The 24,024-nt window shown below is 41.9% G+C and overlaps 1 protein-coding gene across 3 annotated transcripts in view; it reads left to right on the forward strand.

Moving 5' to 3' along the window:
* Nucleotides 1-21,990, forward strand: part of kcnip4a (potassium voltage-gated channel interacting protein 4a) — a 120,029-nt gene extending 98,039 nt beyond the window's left edge. For all 3 annotated transcript variants that reach the window (XM_041964840.1, XM_041964842.1, XM_041964841.1), the window contains 7 exons: nt 11,666-11,790; nt 19,757-19,826; nt 20,354-20,424; nt 21,144-21,251; nt 21,440-21,544; nt 21,648-21,710; nt 21,797-21,990. In XM_041964840.1, coding sequence (XP_041820774.1) covers nt 11,666-11,790; nt 19,757-19,826; nt 20,354-20,424; nt 21,144-21,251; nt 21,440-21,544; nt 21,648-21,710; nt 21,797-21,844 — 590 coding nt within the window. In that variant the 3' untranslated portion in view covers nt 21,845-21,990. The remainder of the gene's footprint in view (nt 1-11,665; nt 11,791-19,756; nt 19,827-20,353; nt 20,425-21,143; nt 21,252-21,439; nt 21,545-21,647; nt 21,711-21,796) is intronic.
* The last annotated feature ends 2,034 nt before the right edge of the window (nt 21,991-24,024 follow it).

Here is a 24,024-nt window from a genome sequence, read left to right on the forward strand (position 1 = left end):
AGGGGCAGAGGGTCCTTCCTTCAAATGAGCAAGGATTTCTGAGACGGACTATTATTGAAACACCTCCAAGTGACAAATGATTGCAATTAAAAGCATGGACTTCTCTTTCCCCCTGATTCCAGTAAATGCCTCGGCCCTCTGACAGTGTGTCATTATGGCCTGTGTGATCGCTCACTCTCACTCATAAAGAACCTTGGCATCCAGTCTCCGGCGGTCCAGTCGGTCAGACTCAGTTCAGAACAGCAAAAGACAGCATTTTTTTCCGTGTCCATCTTAAGGCTGAAAAATTTGCCTCCGAGACGTAAAGCTGCTGACATTTCTTAAACTCAAGTTGGCTTGTTTTAACTGATTATAACGACTGTAAGTGCATAAGCCAAAGCATATTGTAGAAAATTGCACTAATGGCAGAAAGTGATGGCTAATGTGTTCTTTTTGCCAGTAAAGATCGACTGTAGCTTCTGCTACTTTGCCTTCTGTCTTGCAGTAGCAAACCTGAGCAGAATAATTAACGCTTGGGTCCATTTGGTTGTTGAGACAAATCTATTCTCAGTCATCTTGGACTGGATTTATTTGGATTTGCCTTCCATCATTGGCGATAAAGCAAAAAAACCTGATGTCATGTCCCAGGATGAGTAAATTCATGTGTCAGAAAGATTTAAAAATGCAAAACAGTGTTTTTTTATTCAGGATTGTTGGACACAGTTGGTCTTTGCGGTTTTAGTAATGTGCCCAATTGGCTTAGGTTTTAAGACAGGCCATGCAGTGAACCTGCCTTCTTAATCCTCCTAAGTCGATTCCACTGCCTGCCATAAGATACTGGAGGCTGTTTTATTGAATAACAGGAATGACATATCGCTCTCCCCGACTCCAACCTTAGGGCTTATTTGTATTTGGGCACACCAAATGGGAACAAATGGCAGATCTGTATCAGCCTCCCTCATCGTCCATGTGATTTATCTGATATAAAATGAGCCTTTCCACACAGTGGGGCCTGTGTTTGAATTACTTTTGTTTTATTGACTTGGATCTGCAGATCTAACACTTGCAAAAGCAGAATTGTAATCAGCAGATGTCCTGTTGGCAGCTCTGGCATTCTGGATGTCGGCTGTAATTTGTTTTGGAGCATTAGAAAATATTTGGTGCTGCAAAAGGGAATTCATTACACCTCAGGAAAGGCAAAGTCAGCCTTTGCAAAGGAGCTAGACATTTTATCTTCTGTCCTCAGGCAGATCCGGATATGCATTTGTTTTTGCACTTCATTCACCTTTTTGCAGTTCACTCACTTAATAAAAGTTGGCACATTGGGATTTTTATTCTGGGGGAGGGGTGACGGTATCACCAGCTTTTTAATATGCTTCTTGAAGGTTCACGATATTCCACCAGAACCCACCCACGTCCAATTCCTTCTATTAATACTTTCATTTTTAGTTTTGCAAGAAACAGAAATTATGCATTGCTACATCAATATACAAACGTACACAAGAGAAATATAAAATAAGATACATTCAGAATTTAATGGATAGAAATAAAACCACGAAGCAAGGTGTGCTAGGCTTCCATCCTGCTAAATTCCCTCAGCTGACCCAACAAACAGGCCCCATCATTTTTAAATAGCTCTTTTTCCCTTGAGAGAATAGGTAATTTTTTTTGAGGACACACTTGCAGACCGTATTTACCAGTACTTCATGTATTTACATCTTTCCATGTGCTATCATCCATTTTGCTTCTAACAGACATAGATCTAAAAAGACTTCTCCATATCGTGTTGTTTTGGATAACAACCTTGTAAGAAAACCTTGAGCTCCATTGCTGATTGTATTGATAAAATCTCTTCCTAGAACTTTGTTTTCTTATCACACTCCCAAACACAATGGAAAATGTTCCCTTTGATATTCCACATTTAAAAAACACAAATCTAGGATAATACTATTGAAATTATTTCGCTTTTCTGCAGTAATGTATGTGCACATCAGCCAATTATATTGCAAAAGCTTAAGACAGGTATTTTCTGTTTGGGTTTGAGCTTGCAAGCATCTCCCCACTCATCAGATGAAATATCTCCCTTTAAATCTTTTCTCCAAACTCCAAGTTTAGCTTTGGAAGACTCAAGGGACCCAGATAGAAGTAAGTCATAAAATCTGAATATAATGTTTATTCCTGTATAGTTCTTTAAAGTAGTTTCCTCTAATAGGGAGGTATAGTTAGGGATGTTTTTGGTTTGCTCCAATGAAGCTTCTCAGTTGCAATATGCTTCCATTGAATGTAATTACCTCCAATTACTTTCTACACATACAATGAAAATTTTAAAAGTTAATGTGAGCAAGTAAAACTGAGAACCTGAGGCAAAAAATGCTGAACTCACAATAATACTCATTGCCTTCCAATTTAGACAAGTTAGACAGAGTTGCAGAGTTTGTATATCCAAAATTTCCCACTCCAGAGAAGCACACTGAAAGCATCCCTCTGAGCTGTGGAAAGTATCGCATTAATAAAAGCAATAAATCAAAATATCCACACAACACTTATGACAATTAAATATTCTGCTGGGTAGAAGCTTATGCCAGTAGCGTTGGCGTAACTCTTTTATTATTATTTTTTTTTTATTCTTGGAATTATGCCAACATGGATAAAATCCACCACTGGCCAGGCTGCCAGACCCTGCTCGTCTGTTGTCCTCGTCCCCCGTCTCGCTGGGTGTAATTTCAGTTAATTGCTAGCTGCCAAGTGTCTGTCACATTTGTCCCTATTTAGCTCAAAAACAACATGCAGCCTTGGGACTTAAACACTGCAAGGAGGTGTTAAAGTGAACCTGCTGTCTGCCCACTGACCCAATAAATATTTGGTTTGAGTAGCCTCATGTCCCCTGGCTCTTGCTGATTGCCTCAGATTTAATTTGCCCAAAAGGATTTTGCTTTTGCATTTGTGTAATTGACCACATGACAGTGTGATACCATTGCTAATACTGATCTGACCTTTAGAAAGATGGGAGAGTTTACACTCAAAGTCGAAAGAGGTATTGACCAGCATGCATAGCCAGTCCCCAGTCATTATCTTCAAACTAAATGTCATGCAATTAAACTTTTTGTTATGTTTTAAGTTGTTATTAATTAACTCTGCGGTTTCAATGAAATTGTTTTACTTTTTGCTTTTGAAAGAGGCAGTGATTCCCTATTTTTGGCTTTGATGCTTCGAAGCCATCTGTCTCGAGATCTACAGGCAACAGATTAAGGTGTTAAGAGATTAACACCTGGGACCCACTCACTTTAATACCTGGTGTGAGTACAGTAAACATGTCAGAATATTCCTTGATAGCATATGTCATAAGATAAAACATCTCAGTCAAGATCTTTACATGGGCATTTGCATTTTCTTGTCTTATTGATGATGTGATTCTCGGTTTTTTTTTTTTTGTGTGGACCCCAGGGAGACTAGTGACCACTTTGTGGAAGCTAATGGGAGATCTGAACCGAGAACGTAATAAGCAGTCTTCCTGGCAGTGTCCATAAGATAGACAGAGAGAGCACAGAGAAAGAACTACATCAAAAACAGTTCAACTCTTCATTGAAATCAGCTTTAATGCAAAAAGATAGTTTGTAGTGAACTCCCAATGGAGTAAGACATTTCCCTGGAAGAGATCAGTTGTTCTATCCGTCTACTTTGGACACGGTGCAAACACAGAGTATGTCAAACCCTGGCTCTTGTAGCTCTGTGTAACTTTGGGGAATACGCTGCTCGTGGTATGTTGGTATCATGTGTTGGCTGGGAGTCGTGATACAGTTCACTGACCCAGTATCATAGTGAATCACAAACACAGTGAGCTCCAGTCCTCTGCAGAGTAATTCATAACTTCTGAACAAGGAACCGCTTTGAACCTCATCCAAAGAGTCACATTAAGATGCAGAAAGATGGAGGACAGCACTGGTGTCCACTGCCAGATAAAACCATTCACAGAAGGGACTGGAAATGTCCCAGAAAGTGTCGACTGATTATACTTTGCCTAAAGCAGTGATAAAATCGAACTGAAGCCAAAGAATTTAAATTCCCATTTGAATTTCCCTGAGACATTGAATGCTGCTGTCAGCTGAAAGCCTGGAAGTAACCATCTGATCATGTCCAACTTATGCTGCTTTTGTCTGCCATTGCAATCATCCAAACCAGCTGTGTGACTTTCTTTACATACTTTTCCCGATTGGTGTTATATTGCTCTGTGTAAACAGCCAAGTGTCTTCTCCCCTTCGCATGGTATCACCTGCTTTTCTTAACATGCTCCAGTATAGGTTCACGATATTCCACCAGACCCCACACGCCTCCAATTACTTTCTGCACAGACAGTGAAAACGTCTGTTTATGGGAGCAGTGAGATGAGAATCTGAGGCAAAGAGATGCTGCTCTCACGATATCATTCATTGCCTTCCAATTTAGACAGTGGCAGAATATGTATATCCAAAATTTCCCACTCCAGTGAAACACATTGGAAGATATTAAGTACTACTGTCATTATAAAGCCTGAAAGTCATTTTTTGATCATGTTTGATCATAACTAATGCTGCTTTTGTCTGCTGAGACAATCATCCATACCTGTTTTGTGACTCTGTTTACATATTTTGCCCTTAAATGGACAGCAGTAGACACGGCGCAGCCTTGTGATGAACTCGATACCCGAGGATTGGTGGTTGATTGTTCTGTGTTGTACTGCCAGGACTAAAAACGGGCTATATTAGGAGTGAGCTCGGATTGAGATAAGATCATCAACAGTGGGAGCTTATCGATGTGAAGAGTGGGGACTGGAGGTTCCCATCAGGTCATCAGTGATTTACTGCCTCTGTGTAAACCTTATTTATGTGACATGTCCAACAATGATACGCTAACTTGTAATAACAGCATTTTGATGAAGATCATGGTTCGTTTACACATGGTTAGGCCATCAGTGTCAGTGTCTAATAAACACAGTGCTATATTTCACGTGTTGTGCCTTCACTGATTCTGCTTCTTGCTTCCGGTTCTTACAGACTCCCACTTTCAATTCTAGCATAGTAAAAAAAGAGATTGAATGTTTAAATGCTTATTATTATGCATCTTGTGTCATGTTTTTGCCAGTGTTCCAGAAAATAAACTCTGGTTATGTGGACGCATGCAGCTTCTAACATGATTAAAAACCGATCCTGACTACGAAGTGTTTGTGCCATTGTCAGCTTTTCTAGCAAATGATTTGGACTCATGCCTTGGTCTGCCTATATTTTATTTATGAATGCAGTGTATATGCATCAAAGACTATGCAGCTGTTACAAATTTTGATTACAAGGAATATTAATGATGTCCAAGTGTGATTGAATCAAAGGGTTTATCTTGTCCCTCCTCCAGTTACACTATGTTATGTTGCTTTACATCGAATAATTCTACTGTCGCGAGTGTTTTAAGGTTAAATGGCTCATGTTTCGCTACCTGCGTGGCGTGATGTGTAATGCTGATTAGCAACTGTTAACGTGCTAGCTCGTTAAGCCAAGATAGCGGATGTGGTAAACATTGCCAAACATCAACATGTTAGCAATGTTTTGTGAGCATGTTAGCGTGCTGATGCTAGCATTTAGCTCAAAGCGAGACATTGCTAAATAAATGATAAAGCCTTACAGTGCAGCTAGCATGGCTGCAGACTCTTGGATCAACAAAAATAATTGGGTTAGTGTGTCTCTGAGGATATCGGTATGCACGGAGGAATAGTGAACGATGGGGGCATTATGGGTAATGTTTTGAAAACCAAAAAGAGCTATGCTTTAGCTTTTTCATTATTTAAAGGGGTTTTCATTACCTGTGTGGAAACAGGCCTTTCTATTCTAAGCATCAAGTGAAACGAAGAGAGGTCACTGACACGCGTTCAATTAGACTAAGTCAGCCATCAACTGTAACACAGAGCCACTGTCCGAGCTTGGCTGAAGGTCCTCAGACCACTGCTGCAGCTGTAAAAGCTCACACCCTGCCCGCTGTTGCCGGTAACACTATCACGTAAACGGTCAGAGGATGGCGTTGTGTTCCCCGGGAGTAGCGGCCTACTTTTGTGAGCCCCGCCTTCTTGGTGCTGCGGTGCTGATGGGACGGCGAGGAGCTGGAGCTAAATTGTACAGGTTAAGACCTCGTCTCAGGCACACACAGAAACACACACAAACAGAAGCTCTTGAGAGAAGACACATGGAGCTAGTTTCACACACGCAGATGTGATGACACTATTTTAGCCTGATGTCGTTCGGGCTTCTAACGACAAAGCAAGAAAAAGACAGTGATGAAATAAAAAGCATGGCCCAGTGAATTCAGTCAATGCCTGATCTCGGCCAATTTCACACAGATTAAACCTAAACTTTCCCCATCATAGAGCCACTGAATAATCTTAATTTGACTCCCATACTGAGTAAGGGGCTTTTGCACTTACTGTATTAAATTCATCAGTCTCATGTGGACCCCGAGGCCATTTGCCTCTGTGTTGCACTCACTGAACATACACCCTCATGCCACAACAAAGAAGCAGCAAGCTCAGCAGCACCGTTCATCAAATTGGGCGCTTCAGCACAAGAATTGACCCCAGATTTATTGATGCCAAGCAGCCATCCGTGGTCAAGTACAAGACGTTCAGTTTGTATACAAGGCAGATTTATCAAATACTTATTAGCCACTCTTTTACGGTTTATGGATCCAACTGATTTAGGGCTGGTGAGGTTTTACCCTCTAATTTGACTTTACCTTTGAAACAAATGACTCCTGAATCACAAACCTTGAGGGAGTGAAGCAGCTGAGCCATGATTGATCAGTCCAGACTCATTTCGGTGGGGTAATATTCTCACATTCATATTTCACGTATTTTTGCGGCTTTGTCAGCTCATTGAGGAAGGAGATGCAGCGTAGTCGATCATTTTATGGCTATAGTCCACAAAGCTTGTTCCACAATGTTCCGGGGTAATTACATTTTGCTGAGGCATTCTTTGTTTATAACCCTCCACAGGGCGTTCTGTCTTATTCTCTTGCATTTCCGCAGGCTAAAATGGCCAAAGCAGCATTGTGCCGATGAGTTACATTTCTGATGAGTCTTCAGTCCGCAACAACTTGGCTTTATAGCAGCTGTCACTCAACAAGCTGCTACGCAGTGTTTTTTTCTTTCAAGGAAGGCAAAAGTGTGGCATGACTGTGTGTGTGCATGTAATGAATGCATAATTAAGATATGTAGATTCTCGAACCCTCCATGTTGATGTACTTGATTCTTCAGGACAACCCATTGATGTTTTTTTATTTTTTTATTTTTCGTACCTTTGACCTTTGGGTAAGGGCAGCAGCATGAGCCGCTCTCTACATTATCACACACATATTCAAGCGCCAGATCCATTTTGTCAATAAACCGAAAGGGCAAACATTAATCAGACAGCCGTGACTGCATGCTCTTTTCCTGCCTGATTAAGCCCTCTGTCACTCACACTCTGCTCAGCTTGAACTGCCTTCATGTTCGCTCAGCTTTTCACCAACAGTCGTGCTTTCGGTTCGTCTGATTTCGCTCTTTCAGTCATAACGTTTGCACTACATCCCAAACTCTCTCGTTGCTCAGGTGCTGAAGAATGCACCGGAGCCCACCACATTGTCCTTGAGCTCCAAGCTAGGAAAAGACGTCTCCGTGTTGTACAGTCATGCTTCCAAATAACGCCAGCTTGCTGTCAAGACCAATATCACGAGCAAAAGCAGTATCTGTCTAGTTCAACCTCAGTGAGGGCACTTTGATGTTTCCTCCCCATTCAGGAAGGAAGGAACTGTCAGGCAGTCAACAAGAACAGATGAGCGCTTCACTGTGTCTCTTCACCCTCTAAAGCTCAAAGTTATTGTGGCTTTATAGAGGGCAACGTGAACTGGCCTTCAGCTGACAGCAAGGCTGAACAGAATCAACAGTGTTTTTATGAGAACTTAGTTGTGCGCCATTGTGTACATTGTGGCCAGATCTGAGCCAAGAGCTTTTAGCCATCTGCTCTGTATCTGTGCTGTGTTTAACTCTCTGAGGGGAAGAAGGCTGAGATGGGATTTTAGCTTCGCAGCCTTTCTGTCAGGGGTCCGTGCCAGCTCGGCGCAAAAGCGCCTGGCAAGGTTTTGAAATGGTAGGAAATGTTGAGGTCAGGTTTGGTCGAGCTTTTGCCTCAAACTTTTTGCTGAGCATTTTCTCACAGAATGTAACATTTAGCCCACACATAAAGTAGATAGTAATCACTTTTGTGGTGTACTGTTGGATAGGCTGCCATTACATTTTGTACAGACAAGGTGCCAAGAGGATGAAATGTTGGATTGATTGTCACATATATGTCCTCCATAGGATGAACTGTAGTCATTTTGGTGATCCCCAACAGGAAGGTGTTTTTGACAAAAGCAAGTGCAAAAAATAAGAATTTGAACTGTTTCATATACTCAATATGAAAAGATTAGTATATATTGATCTGTTCTGGTATTGGTTTTGTAAATCTCTGGGGACATTCCTACTTATTGAACTGACCTACGCTCACACACAACAACCCTTCTCAGGCATCGTTCTTCTCCTAGTGTTCAGCTGAGCCCCTCTTTTTGCTCGCAGCCAATGTTCTGCTCGACCACCGTGATTTTGCCAGACCAGGTTGCAGATTTACGATGCAATTTTCACAGCCTTTATTCAATGATGTAATTGTTACCCCTTCGTCCCTTTACAGCCCAGGTTTATAGAGACCTCTTACAACTCCCAGAGGCCATCTTGACGTGAGTTTGGCTGGTCATAAACATACCGTGAGCTCTACCTCCGGTTTTATTTTTTCACCTGTGATCGCAGCCTTGAAATTAATTGAGTGCAGGCGTGATTGACAAATGGTTTGCAGCTCTCGAGAGCTCGTCCTCACGCCCACTGCTGCCATCAAACCTCACACTAAATTTTTCAGCATAGCCTGGAGCAGGAGGGGAAATGGGCTTTTGCGCTTTTAGGCAAGGCTGTGAACTTATTAGTTGAAGACTTTCTGACTAACTATGTTGCTGCGTATAACATAAGAGCGTTTTTTTCTGTATTGTGGCCATCATTTTAAACCTTGGATAGGCCACTTGCGCCAAGCTACCTTTGTAACACTGACAGGACACACTTTTGTCAAGGAGCATGCTTGGCCATGTGTGAAAAGAGTTGACACCTCATGAGGTATTAAATTGCTCCTGACGTGAGGTCACATGCTCCATATCATTTTCACAGCATGTCTCTTACGCTGATGACCTACAATGTGTTAGGCAACTTGTTAATAAGTAATGTAACCCAGTGAACCAGATGGAGGTGACTTGCAGCTTTGCAATGTTCAGGCAGCCTTGAACTTATACTTTACTAATAAAGATACACACAGAAAAGCAAAAGAGGGAACTCCTCTTGCACTTATTTTTGCCTAAATGCATACTAATCAATTGTCTGTGAATGAAATCCAGACCTATATTTTTAGCCATGTTAGCAGTGTGCTTCTGTGGATGGATTGCCCATACACCAACTGGCTCAGTTTGAAATATCTGAAAGACTGTTGGTTGGACTGCCACGAAATTTTGTACACACATTAGCAGTCCCCAGAGTGTGAATCCTCATGACTTTGGTGATCTCCTGACTGCTCAACTAGTGTCACCAACATGTCAAAATTTTCATGTGTCCAGTAAAATGTCTCAACATCTACTTGATGTTGTGCAGCCATTCGTGGTTCCCTCATGACTAGTGACTCGGGTAGTTCCCTATCCTTTCATCCAATGCTGTCATTATATCAAAATTTTAATTTGCCATATTCTGGCAAAACCTGACATTTCCAGCAGCCTCATATGTGCTTTGTGTGTTGTGTTAATTAATGTTAGCATGCTACATTTAAGGACATGGTAAGCATCAACATATCAGCACTGTCATTGTGAGCTTAGCAGCATGCTCATATTTGCATTAAGACTAAATGCCGCTGTGCCTGCCGACAGTTTCACGAAACAAATGTAATCTGTGATGTGAATTCATCACTCTGTCAGTCCAGAGCCATGCCAGCAGCTCTCTGAGGCTGCACTCAGGCACACCGGTGCTTCGAGCTGGATGCTTAAATATCAACTGCTCACATATTTTGTAATTTAGGTCATAAAACTTCACTTCATGTTCATTCAGAACTAGTTATGAGTGTTTGTATCGGATGACTGTGTTTCAGTTTACTTACTGTACATCTCATTGTATAATCATCTTTTCTGGCATTTTCAAGTCGGCCAAAGATGATGTGTTGTTGTCCTGAAGAAGCAGCCGTGAAGTAGTCTTGTGTCCGTGTGAAGTTTAAGAGACCCTCGCCTCTTGCATGTCCAGTTTCCCCAGAATGTACCGAGGCTGTTCGTTGCCTGGGTAACCGTAATACCTAATGCTGTATTTCCCAGGTTACCCTCAGATTGTCCACAGGCGCGGGGTGAGAGCTCGGCTCATGAGGCTCTTTCCATGCTCCACAGCCAAAAAGCCATCCTCCAGTAATCAAAGCAAGTGGCTCTTCCAAGGCTCTGTGTCTGTCTCTCTCTGTGATGATTTGTTTGTTGTTGTCTAAAATTACCTTCCTTTCTTGGTATGGGGGCATACACTCAATATTGGCTTCAGTCTTAACATTTGCTTGAGCTGGAGTTCAGATGTCACATTGAACATTTCGGTTTTCAAGCTGAAGAAGTGAAAAGAATACTTGTTGAATGTGTGATTTGGAATGATATAAATAGATTAGAGTATTTAGTTATTTTTCCCCAAACCCTGTTTGCTGTTAAAATGTTCTTTACTTCATCCAGTAATTTTGTCACAGTTGAAAAACATATGTGCATGTTGCAGAATATATGCATCATATTCATGTGCTGAACATACAAATATGATATTGGATGTGTGATATTAAAATAGGCAGTAACAGTAATAAAGCAGCTATACATCCACATCTTCTGGACTGATTTGATAATGAGAATGAGATCAAACAGCAGTTTTATTTCTTTATAGTCTATCAGTAACTTGACCTGTGAACACACAGCATTAGCAGCAGCAGGTTAAGTGTGGTCTTTCAGAAGACCTGGTCTTTTGGCTGTGGGCCACAATAAGACCTTTGAAGCTAATGAGGCATTTAGACACCGTGTCACACTTCAGGTATATGAGAGGCCTTGCGCCAACAAGATGAGTCTGAAATGCTGCGCTGCGAGCACAGTGCAGTCGGTGACAGGGCCAAGACAGCATCTGCCATCATTACAGGCCCATTAAAAAGTTTCACAGGGTTCAGTTACCCTCTTTCATGAAGAGGCTCTCCACTACGAGGACTTTGTTCTGGGGTTGCAATAACACTAATTACCACCGCTGTTGTGTTTGGTGTAGAGAAGAAGACATTCACATTTTTGTTTGGTTCTGTGAAGTAATATTTGCAAAGAACCTGATATAAAGAAGACAAAAGAGGCTTTATAAAACTGAATCACTTGAATGGATTTTCTTTTCTTTTCTGAATTTGTGCCCATTTCATGCCAAAATGTGGCACGTTGGAAGTAAGTGCAGATGTCTAGGCTTTTTTGTGTAGCTCTTGCTGATATTGGAATTGAAGGTTTATTTCAAATTCTGTCCACGAAAATGCTGTTTTGCAAGGACTCTCACCAGCTTCTGTTCACATCTGACCTTCTTCCTCCTCCTCTCCAGACAGCGTTGAAGATGAGCTTGAACTATCTGCAGTCCGCCACCGCCCCGAGGGCCTGGAACAGCTTGAAGCCCAGACACGTTTCTCCCGCAAGGAGCTGCAGATCCTCTACCGCGGCTTCAAGAATGTAAGTGACGAGGTCACCAGGCTGCCTCCCCACCATACATAATGTACAGTTCAGTGGGCTTTGTTCTCTCTTGGACATCTCTCTCTCTCAGACATCAAAAAACATGTTTTCCTTTGATTTCATTTATTTTATTCTTTTTTCCGTCCTTTTATAGTTGGAAGGGGTATTTCTACAGCTCCGCTTCCTTCTAGTTCTCATTGCTATTCAGCGTCCACTCTGCTTGTGAGGCAGTAAAGTAATCATCAAGCATCTGAGGAATGGTATTTTGCTGAATCATGTACATCTTGTTATCAATCCAATTGTGCTTACGACAGAGAATTTAAATTTCTGTGCATTGTTCACTGTGCCAAGGATAATTAGGTCATTTCTCGAGCACATCGTGGAAGATTACTGATGAGCAATCAGGTCAGAGTCCTCCAGAGCAGCCCATATGAAACCACCTCACTTCATTGTCACCTCTGGTGTGAGGCGTAATGAGATGACCCAGAATTAACTCAACCCAAATTGTCTGGCAGTGAAAGAGAGGAGGATAGCAAGAGTCCTGTGATAGTGAAATTCCCATGGGGCTTCAGTTTCCTGTTGAGCCTGCACTGTGCTCCAGTCAGGTCCCTGCAAAGCCTGCCCATTAGTCCGCTTCCACTTGAGACAGAGTAAGAGGTAAGAAGTGTACTAATGAGGCCTTTAATTTGTGCCGCACACTCTGCCTGACTTCCTCTGACACTGAGGGAGAGAATATTGCATATGTTTATAGACACCCTCCCAGCTTTTTTTTATTAAAAAAAAAACATTACATTACATATTTTGCATTTTTTTTTTAGCCACACTAGCAGCACGGCTCTTGGGATGGCACTGTCAGTCAGTCGGTCTGCCACTTTGATCCAGCCTGAAATGTCAACAACTATTGGACTGATCACCATAAAAGTCTGGACAGACATTCATGGTGCCCAGAGGATGAATCCTGTTGGACTTTGGCTTTTTCTCCAGCACCACAATTTCACACTAATCCAGTGAAATATCTCAGCTACTACAAGATGGATTGGTCCACAATGTTGGACAGACTTGTCTCCAACTCTTTGCCAAGTATTTCCCAAAGCATTAAACATTTAACAAATAAATCACAACTGTAAATATGAAATGTGTTAAACGAATAGAGCAGCACAAGTAATAATATAAAAAAAGTGATTTAATTCTGTTTTTGTGGTGTGATTGTTAGACAGGTTAGACGCTACCATGAGGCTGACTTTTTAGATTTTAAACAACAGTTGGACGAGCTGCCATGAAGTTTTGTCCAGACATTAAGGGTGCCGAGAGAATAAATTGTAATGACTTCTGTGATCCCCTGACTTTGACATTTTTGCAATACTATGACTGAACAACTCTTAAATGGATTGCCAGGAAACTTGGTAGACACATTAATGTTCCCCTCAGGATGAATTCTAACACCTTTGGTGATTCCCCCTGACTTTCCATCTAGTGCCACCATCAGGTCAAAAGTTCAGTTTGTCCAATGCTGTAATTTATGGCCAAGTACCTGCAAAACTAAAGGCATTCCCAACAGTCTCAGCTGTACTTTTTTATAATGCTTATTGGCTAATGTTAGCATGCTCATACACTTAGCTAAGGTGGTGGACACGGTAAACATGATACCTGCTAAACATCAGCACGCTAACATTGTCCTTCTGAGCATGTTGCCATGCTTGATGTTAGCATTTAGCTCAAAGCACTGGTGGGCCTGAGTACAGGCCTCACGGAGTCACTAGCACAGCTGCAGACTCTTAACTTTATTAACAGGTTACAGTTCTATCATGTGCTCAGGATAAACCTCCTTTTCATTTATGTTTAGAAGTTTTCATCACTGCTTTGTCATTAGACAGATGCTGCTATCCAAATCAGACAAAGAGATAAAATCATGGCACTTAAACTACAAGTACTAAACAGCTTTTGTCCATCACTGAGTCCATCACAGAGCTCATTTTTTAACTGCCAGGGTCAAACAGCTCATCTCTTTCTTGCCCCAATCCAGTGATATTGGCAGAATAAATGCGAGCTTTTAAGGCCAGCCAGACTAATTGAAGCTGGCATGGTTCCCCAGATGAGAGATTTAGCCTTTTGTCCTTGTCGTCCAGGGTTTCAGAGCAAATCAGATGTCTTTAATGCAGGTGGCAGGATGAGGTCATTTGTCTTGACAACAAACTTGTCATTCACTTGAAGTGCAGGTGGTCAAAGTGGAGCTTTGTCTTAGATCCAGCAATATGTGTAGCAGCGACCAAAACAAGACCTCTGGGTCTGGGTCTGGCTCTTAAGGTGGAATTTGAGCAAAGGTCACCGTGTTGAAGTCAAGGTATGAGAGAACCCATTGTTTGATACATACAATGACCCCAGATTACAGGAAATATTACGATATTGTCCTCCCATCCTTACTCAATCTGCTGGGCTTTCGCAGTTCACAGTCAGGGGCATTGCCTCGGGCATTAGATTAAGATCTCACAGTCTCTATTCCATCAGCAATGACGCCTCTGCTCACAGGTTTATTTCATTCCCCGCACTGCTTATTGCCGTCTCGGTTCGCCAGTCTCAGAAAGGAATTTCACAGTTTGTGTTTTTGATTTTATTATCATGGGTGAACAAATTCTACAAGCATATCAAATGAATACAAATACATTTTCTGACCTCTCACTCCGTCTAATGGGATTGGCACTGTAAAATGGAACAATGTGAAAGGGCAAGTGGAAAATGACACCCTTATTTGTTACCGTTATACATAACATACTGCTTCTATTTTTCCAATTGCCCATTAGTTCAGTTTTGATTTAGATGGAGATAAAAGAAAATACAGATATGAAAAACCCCAGTGAAAGAATGGGAGATGACACTCAACCCCTCTGGCTCCACAGATAATCAGGTAGAGAGATCCGACCTTCTGATCTGATATCAATTAAGCTACCACTTCAAATTCCCTGTCAGCTTCCTCAAGGACACCTTGAATGAAGAATAATTCAACCCATCAAGCACACACATACTGTTTTTCTGCAATGGCAAGAAAAGGCAGAAATAGTTTTCAAGATATATACAAAAATAATGTCTTCTCCAATTATGCAGTTTTCTGCTGAATTTGGACTGCCAGCAACCCACCTATTCTGCTATATTCAGGTCCTACATTTTGCAATTTCCCTCTTTCTCAAACTACCCCTCGAAGCCTCCTGAACAACCCTGGGAAGATCCTCTTGAGCTGAACCCAGAACAGAGGTTACTGATGTCCAAGATCTACCATCAGCTGTCATCACTAGATGGATAGTCATGGAGAAAAACAAGGGTGGAGAGGGAACAGGAGCTGGCCGTAGAATTAGCAGAGAGAGGGTGGAAAAGGGGCATCGAAAAGACCCATACAAGTGTCCGACACTTTAAAGTCCATTTTTCAAAATTCTGAATGTCTTTAACGTTTCCAGATGTGACAGATGTCACACATCTCCATGCAGCTTCTGTCACATTCTCATTTATGCTCAAAGTTGTACCATGTTTGGCAGGAGTATTTTGAGAATATGTTTGAAAAATATGGGACTAAAATTAAGAACTGCCCTTTCATCATTATATTTAGTGACTCTTGGGACTCTAAACGGTTAGACACATTAGCTTTGACATCTTTATTGGTATCTTCTACTACTAGTGAGGTTGAATGAAGGGATGATGCGGGGCTGTGGGAGAATAGGAATAAACAATGAGGAGGACTACTAGAATTAGGGATATACCGACACTCATACCAGTATTGGGTATCAGGGCCGACACCATGCTTCAGCACTTGGCAAACTATGCTCTGCTAAATTGTCAGGAGAAGAGGTGAAAAATAGCTAATTTAACAATAAAACATCTGAAGAACCAACGGAACGCAGCGTTCAAGGAGTTTGCCAAAGCTAGCAGCAAGAAACAGCAACAACCAACTCTGCAGCATTGGGAGAGGAAATGTCCCGAGACAACCTTAAGGAGGGAAAAATAACAGCTCCTGATGACCAGCCATCAGCTGTAGATAATATGGGATTCCATCGTCTTCTCAAAGTACTAGAGCCACATGACAGGAAGTGTAGAACCAAACGTTCTCTGATCGAGCCGAAGCGGGCTGCAGGATTATTTGGGTCAGAATATGAGCTGCCTCCCAGACAATCTCATCGCTCATCAATGGACACCATGAGAAAGCTCCATCTGTTCTGGCTCTGCTTGAGGAGTTAAGGAAAAGTGAGCTCTCTGATGCTTTGGCATCAGGTGTGATTCCTGCTGTGCTTCAGAGACTTTTGACCAGAGAAACAGACGAGGACCATGTCATCAAAACAGTGAAGGGAACCTTAGCTGCAGCTGTCAAGAGACGCTTGACGGTTACTGCACTGCGACTGTACTTTTGTGTGTGTTTGTGTGTGTGTGTGCTCAGCATATTAAAACTTTAATGGTATTAAGTACTTGTATTGGCAAGTACCCAAATGTAAGTAGTTGTACTTGGTCTGAAAAAAGTGGTATCAGTGCATCCTTAACTGGAATACCATTCTTCCTGTAATAGATTTATATTAGAATATAAAAACAGGGAAATGTGACCTTAGAAATGTCTGTTAAACCTGCACTTAAAAAAGAAATGAGTATCCAAAAATGTGAGATGAGATGTGGAAAGTAAACCACTGGGAGAACATCTTCACAGATTACATTTCTTTGGCAAACTTCCAAACATTCTAAATATAAGATATCCAAACATAAATGATTTAATGTCCTTAATGTGGCAATTTATTCATCTTTTGCATCACTGATGCAAAAATACAAATATCGAGGAAGCAGCTTTCCCAACAGCTCAGTAGTAATAGCTTGTGTAAAGAACAGTGTGTAAGTGAGGTCCTGACTTCTAGCTGAGCAGCATCAGAGTTTATCCTGATGGGACCTTTAGGCAGTTCAGGCATCAAGTGAGTCTAACTGTTTCACTGAACTTTAAATTGAATTGCAGAGGCACTGAGTTGTACGTGATGATAACTAGATAACACGCTGGCTTCATTCTCAATTGAAGAACTGCCTCCCTCGCCAATGTCACCATGAGGCTGAAAAGAGGCGATAAAATACGAGCCAATGAATCCTGCCGTCGGTGCGAGACTCAGTCCAGCAATCACAAAGTTTTCCTGACCTTTAGTTTTCCTTCAGGTTTGTGATGATGAGTTAGCGAGGTTAGAGGAAGAAACTGACTTGGAACACAGCCATTCGTATATTAGTGTCACACCTAATCAGTGTGTTATTAGCGTTGACAGCTGTAATTGCCCATCTGTGACACACACACATACATACAGGCCTGCACAGACTCTACAAGCAAGGTGAAAAAATTTTAAAAATCTGCCCCTCCTCACTTTAGGTACTTAATTACATGACATTTGCCTGCACTATTTAATAAAAGGTTGACTGTTGACAACCCATTCGCTGCAATGTAGGAGAACATAAACAATGCTCTAATTAATGGAGGCTCTTCTAAACAACAGAGTAACACTGTCCGCATCAAATGTACCCAGATGCTGTGCAGCAGCTTTGTTTAGTCGACCAAGATACTCAACAGAATCTTTTCTGGAAATACTCTTATTCGCTTGCTGAGAGGAAGATGAGAAGCTTGATACCGCTCTCATGTCAGTCTGGAGGAGGAGGTTATTTTCACAGCTGGAGAAGTCGTGTTAAAGAGCGGCGTGTAGGATTCAGTGGCACCGAGCGGTGAAGCTGCACAGTGGAAGCCCTCGCCTCGCCCGACCCTCCAAGTGCATCTACTGTCGCTACAGAAAGGGAGCTAGTGTGTGGTTTGTCCATTCTGGGCTCCTGTAGAAACATGGCGATTCTTGTTTTCAGTTAATTAAAACATTGTTGCCTTAAAATGGGGGTGTGTTTACCATGTTCACATGAAGAGTCCATATGAACGCCGCCCCCTTTAAACCCCCTTAAAGCTCTGAGTTCATGAGTTGTGACCATGGCCATGAAAGGTCATCATTATATATAATATACTGTCATTTTAGTCCTGTCAACGTTTTCGACATCATTTTTGAAAATCCTGAGGAAAATGCAGATATTCCCAACGGCCTCATGGTTTTCCTCTGTCATTATCCCAAAATGTCAATGAAAACTGATTAACTGGTCGAGTTTTTGGCTCTTAACTTGCAGGCCGCTTTGCCGCGTTCAGCACTGACAAAACGTAGAGAAACATTTATTCAAATGGAAACAGCAGTGCATTGAACTCCCTGTTGTGCAAGCTCTGAGTTTATGCATTGTTGCTGATTGGGTAGCACCTCGGACACACCCTCCAGAGAAAATGCTTGTCAAACCCCATTGCACAATAATATTCAAGAATTTCAAACAACTTGAATTGTTTTTTTCAGTCCATGCCACAGTCAGCAGTATCATTCAGATGCTGCTTGGCCACAGAGAGGCCGTCTTCCACGTGCTTCATCATTTGGATTCGTAGTTGAACATGAACAGCGCCGCACGCTCCACAGTCTCAGACTTCAATAAATTAGGTCACGAGAACGACAACATGGAGGCAGATTTGTGCTCATTCTGTCTCACTAAGTTCCCCACAATTCTTGACCTCACCTCACCCCGCGAGATATGTACCTGTGTCTGTGAGACAACAGAGAGTGTCAGGGGACTCATGCAGACAACCTTGCAGCATCCTCTCAGCTTGAAACACAAGGAGCCCGTTTGAAGCAAAGCAGCCAGGTTTCATCAGCCGCAGCTCTGCTTCCCGAAGTGGCTGATCAGACGGGAAGGCGGGAACCAGTGTACCCTGTCACCCTTACTAGGTAGCTCACACTTTCGTGTGTCTGTCACATCCCATCGTCCCAGAGAAATGAGACAAATAACAGGCTGTGGCTCACTCGACTGGAGTTTAACAAAAGTGAAACAGGTTCATGAAATTGTTTGAAATGTTTAAGGTGCAGATGCAGACGTACAGGTGTTCATGTTATTGGATCCACCTCGTGCACCGTCTGTTTCTTATCTTTGATTTCCTGCTGCCACCGTCGCTGCGGCCATTGTTTGTTTTGTTGTACAGAAAACCCGGAGACACACGTGCCCCCTGGTTTGGAAATTGTCTGTATCGGTGGCGCATTTCCTCTGTTCCAAAAATTCAATATCCTGCCAGAGTGTGCGGCGTGCAGCCCCACACCAAGCAGAAATTGAACCTGCAAAACTGGCCGCCTCTATCACCGAGCTGCTCCGAGCGAGGTCATCCACCAAGTCTTTGGTCGGCCCTTTTCTTTTAAAAGAGACAAAGGCATCCGTCTCTGTGGTGTTATGTAAGCGTATTCAGCCTTTTCCACCGAATGTTACCAGACAGCCACAGGTGGGTGACTTTGAATAGCTGTGGACAAGATATCTATTGAGGCTTGGATGGTTTGCAGTTTGAATATCACCAGATTTCAATGAGTCTTTATTTATTGCATAAAAAAATGGGCAAGGTAGCAAAAATGAAAAGGACGAATCCTTGATGGAAGAAAACGCCGGCGTTCAGGCAACTTTCCTCAGTCGACAGTTGAATAAAATCATCCAGAGATGAACTTCCAACAAATTTATTAACTTTGAGTTAAACTTCACATCAAACTGAAAAGCAGGGTTTTATTGGTTGAAAATGTCAGGGCTGCTGCACCTTTAACCACACACAAAAGTGAAGCCAGTGCAGTGACACATCACTGAAGCAAGGTAACAAGTCTAACCACCAGAGGGCAGCAAAAGCAAGATTCTCACATGCCATTAAGCTGCTCTTTATTTTAAAAGTTCAACCACTGGACCAGTGCGTCTCCTCCTGCTCTGAGAATGGACTTTTCAGTGCCATCTGTGCACCGGAGGTGTCAAGTTTCAGTCACGCTTGTTTAAGTTTTGTGAGTTGTCTTAAACTCAGATTTAAAGCAGTAGCAGGGGGGTCTTTAATACAGATGCTGAATGGCCTGTCCAATTGCGTTGTGTCTTTCAGGAGTGCCCCAGCGGCGTTGTGAACGAGGAAACCTTTAAAGACATCTACTCACAGTTCTTCCCACAAGGAGGTTTGTGCCATGTTATTACTATCATAGGAGCCCACTGCTTTGTTTTTGTGGCTTGTCTCTCCTCTTACAGCTGCGTCCTGCCTTTCAGTCCGTCACAATTGTATTTACAAAGATTGCACCAAGTCCAGAGCGCTTTAAGTTAAACTTCTGTTTAAGACAACGTGAGTGTGGTGGGGGGGAGATGCAGCCGTTATGCAAAGATTCTACCCGAGGAACAAGAGAGACAACATTAGCCGGCTTTGATGCATCTGTTCAGAGAGAGGAGAGGCAGACCAGCACATGTAATGGCTCACCACGCAGGAAACAATGATAACACTCTTAGCTCGAAGCGTATTGTTCTCCTCTCTTATCATGAAAGAAGAAAAATCATCCCGGCGAGCATTTCTTCTTTGAAGCTGCTCAGAAGAACGAAATAACCTTCCTTTTGAACCATTGTCTTGTTTGCAGGAGGCGTTGCCGCTGCTGCTGATTGAGAATCAGGGCGGGTGTTTTTTTGAATTTTGTGTGTGTGTTTCTTCTCTTTATAGATGCTTCAACGTACGCACATTTCCTGTTCAATGCATTTGACACAGATCACAATGGCTCTGTGAGTTTTGAGGTAAGCAAAGTGTCACAAAGCATCAGGTGCATGGCTGCATGTGTTTCCCATTGCTACACGCTGATGCCTAAAGTAAATCAGCCTCCATATTCACAACTAACTATATATGTATAAATATATGTGTGTGTATCAGCGATGTCAGCAATTTCGTACACGTAAGCGTATCTCCTCCAAAACTATCAAACTTAACATTTTTAAAGCTTCGACCCTGCAGAGCCCGGAGGCATTCCTCTGGAGTCTTACATAACCTGCAGCCCCAGTGATTTTAATTTAGCCCAAGCCTACTTTGAGACGCTATCAGCATGTGATTAATATTCATGAAGGCTGTATATTTCCTTATTTGGACAGAAAAGCTGTCATTATGCCAAATAAGAGCCTCACTGGCTCATGTGCGAGTCCATTCTGTTCAAAACTGCGTGTATTCCCAGAGGGCTGGATCAGATTATGAGTCGGCAAATCCTTTGAATAACGAGGTATTTTTGATTTATGGTGTCTGCGCACTTGCTGTTTCATCATTTCCTCCTTATTAATACCTGACACGGTACCCTCGCAGAAAAGCTCTGTGAAATCATCTGAAATACTTCCTGTTTTAAAGGTGCACTGATGTTTCTTTGTGTTTTTGTTGATCGACTTGGTTCTCGAGTGTTGTTGCTCACACAGGGCTGGTTTTTAAATGTATGTTTTGTACAATTACTCAGTGAGTCTTGTTTTCACTGCAGGATTTTGTTATGGGCCTTTCTATCCTCCTGCGAGGCACAATCCAGGAGAAACTGAACTGGGCTTTCAACCTGTATGATATCAATAAAGATGGATATATCACTAAAGAGGTGCGTCTGTGAAGCAGTGTCAGCTGCTAACAATGCTCACAGTGACAGTGCTAACATGCTCTTTAAGTGAAATCATGTTTGACATGTTAACCCTCCTAGTTTTATAGTTTGGCATGTTAGAATGGAATGGGTTTTTTTTTTTTTTTTTTTGTAATTCAGGTGAACTGACCCTTTTCTGCGTTTCGCAGGAGATGCTAGACATCATGAAGGCCATCTACGACATGATGGGAAAATGCACTTACCCTGTCCTCAAAGAGGAGACGCCTCGTCAGCATGTAGAAGTGTTCTTTCAGGCAAGTGTGTCGCCGGCAGCATCCGTCAGTCACAGTAAACAGGCTTTAGAAAACCGTCTTTATCTTCATCTTTGTCGTCTCCCCTTCTCTCCGTCTCCAACAGAAGATGGATAAAAATAAAGACGGAGTGGTAACCATAGACGAGTTCATCGACTGCTGCCAAAATGTAAGCTGGATATCCCGACACATCTCTTTCACGACGGCTGGCACACGTTGCATTTTCTCATTACATTGTTTTCTGTTTGTGCACAGGATGAAAACATCATGCGATCAATGCACCTCTTTGAAAATGTTCTTTAACTTTTGGCTGGCTGCGGAGGCTTTGGAAGAGAACATCATCTTTAGCTTGGCCCAACAACTGACTTGGACTCATACTGTGTACAGTGCGCTATGCAGACTTCTGACCATAGATAAAATGTTGTTCATTACTGTGGGCCACAAGTAGGAGTAGGCTGTACGGTGCGAACACTCTGGAATGATTTCCCTTTTGAACATGTAATTGAATCAGCAGAATTGCATTGCATGAACACAAATAGACAGGAGAGGAGAGTTTGTCGTTTCAAAATGAAAACATCTTCACTTCAAGGTTGATTTCCGCCACCTGTCTCTGGAGTGTCTTTCTATTTGTTCTGCAAACCGTGTTAGCCTCCGAGGCGCCGGCATTATAAACACACAGCTGAAAAAAAGACATTTCTGATGAAGGAGGGCTTAGACCACTTCCTTCTATCTCTGTTGCAGCCTTGACTTTTATTTATTTACTGCCAAGTGAAATCACTGTGACTTTTTACAGCATCAAAAAATATATATAAATATCTGACACCTCTGTTTCGACATTCCAGATTGGCTCTCAGTTCCAGAGTGTTCTTACCCTGACGTAGTTCACTCTTGTGGTCTGTCTTTTTGCTCTTTGAAGGACGCATTTAGAGAAAGAAAACACACATCCATTGTCCCATTTTCAATTGTATATACGACAGATAAAGATAAGAAACTTTTCAACTTTGTTCATGTTTACTTGCCAACTAGATTGAGACAACACAAGGATTGTATTGATGTCAAAACCGGACCATAATATCGATGGTTTGTCTACAGAAGCACACAGGTAGCTATATATTTACCACGAGTATAACATTAGGCGACGATATCTTTGTCATGAGATAAATGCTGCTTTCAGTGTATTTCATTTAACCCTGTGTATGTGTATTCCCTGTAAAGTACACCATCTATCAGTATGTTTTTATTTTTGTTCTTACAGCACTGTTCAGGAGTTTACACCAAGAGCAGGGCTTGAGGTTATTTATATGGTATTATGGTCATTGTACAAAAGATTGTCCATTGTACAGTATTAAATGAAAGTTTGCTCTCGGGTGAATTTCAGGTCTTTTAGATTTGTTCATAATTCACAGTTTTTAATCAGGCGGGGCGGTGGGGCTTGGCTGTCGATACAAACACTGTAACTTTGTATTGTACTCATCATTGTTGGGTGGTGGGCTAACACGCTTCCTGCTGTTTTCCTCCTTGTCCCGTCATCTGGGCGACGCCTCTGCAGCCTGATTGGTTCCTGCTGTCTGTAATTAAAGCATTGCTTGGCCCCAGACGTGAGCAAACACATGGCATGCTGGGTAGAAGTGTCACTCACTGACTTCCTCTTGCTTGTTGGAAACCACTGGATCACTGAGAGGAGTATCTGGACATTATGTAAGTAAGTTATTGAGTGTTGCAACATGACTTTCTCTTCTTTTTCACAAAGACTTGGTTGTTGGATTCAGGAAGTGTCCGTCAAACCAGCTGCATTCTTGAGAAGTGGCTGATTTTGGGTGAATATTCTGCAGCGTTTGACAGTTTAGCGTGTTTTTCTTTCATACAGTACTACACTGTATTACTGGCAGTTGCAGCCACAAATGTAAAAATCTCATATGTTGCTCATTTATTCATTTAGTAAAGAAAATAGCACATTTTTCTTAGTTGTTTTCTTTTCACTCATGTTATTGGGGATAATGTGTATATTTTCATCAAGAAAAGCATCAAACCGGCCATTTTTCCCTTGATTTGTGTTTTGTGTGCCTTCCTGTTTGTAAAATGTTTATGTTCAGCTGACGACTCAGAAAGATGATGTGAAATGAAAATGTGATGTGATGTGAAAAGTCACTGACGAGATGTGGGAAAACAAAATTTTTGCAACATCACCGACTTCTAAACATCTCTACATTTCTGTAAATAATATCCACAGCCCCAAAGTCAGCAATCTCTGACAGAAGTGAAAGATAAACTGTACACCCCAAACTTCCAGATTTGTGCTAAATGGCTTAATACACTTAAAAGGCTGCAGAGCACGACAGTGGCACAGATTCTGTGTTTCATAAACATCACCATTGCTTGACATTATTGATTTTCAGCTTGTTAATTCTGAAATTCATATTAATTGAGGATCTTTTCTGAATGTCTTGAATTGAGAAGGTGTATTAAAACATTTGATTCCATAA

This window comes from Chelmon rostratus, chromosome 23 (genome assembly GCF_017976325.1).
Source record: "Chelmon rostratus isolate fCheRos1 chromosome 23, fCheRos1.pri, whole genome shotgun sequence".
Taxonomy (NCBI): domain Eukaryota; kingdom Metazoa; phylum Chordata; class Actinopteri; order Chaetodontiformes; family Chaetodontidae; genus Chelmon; species Chelmon rostratus.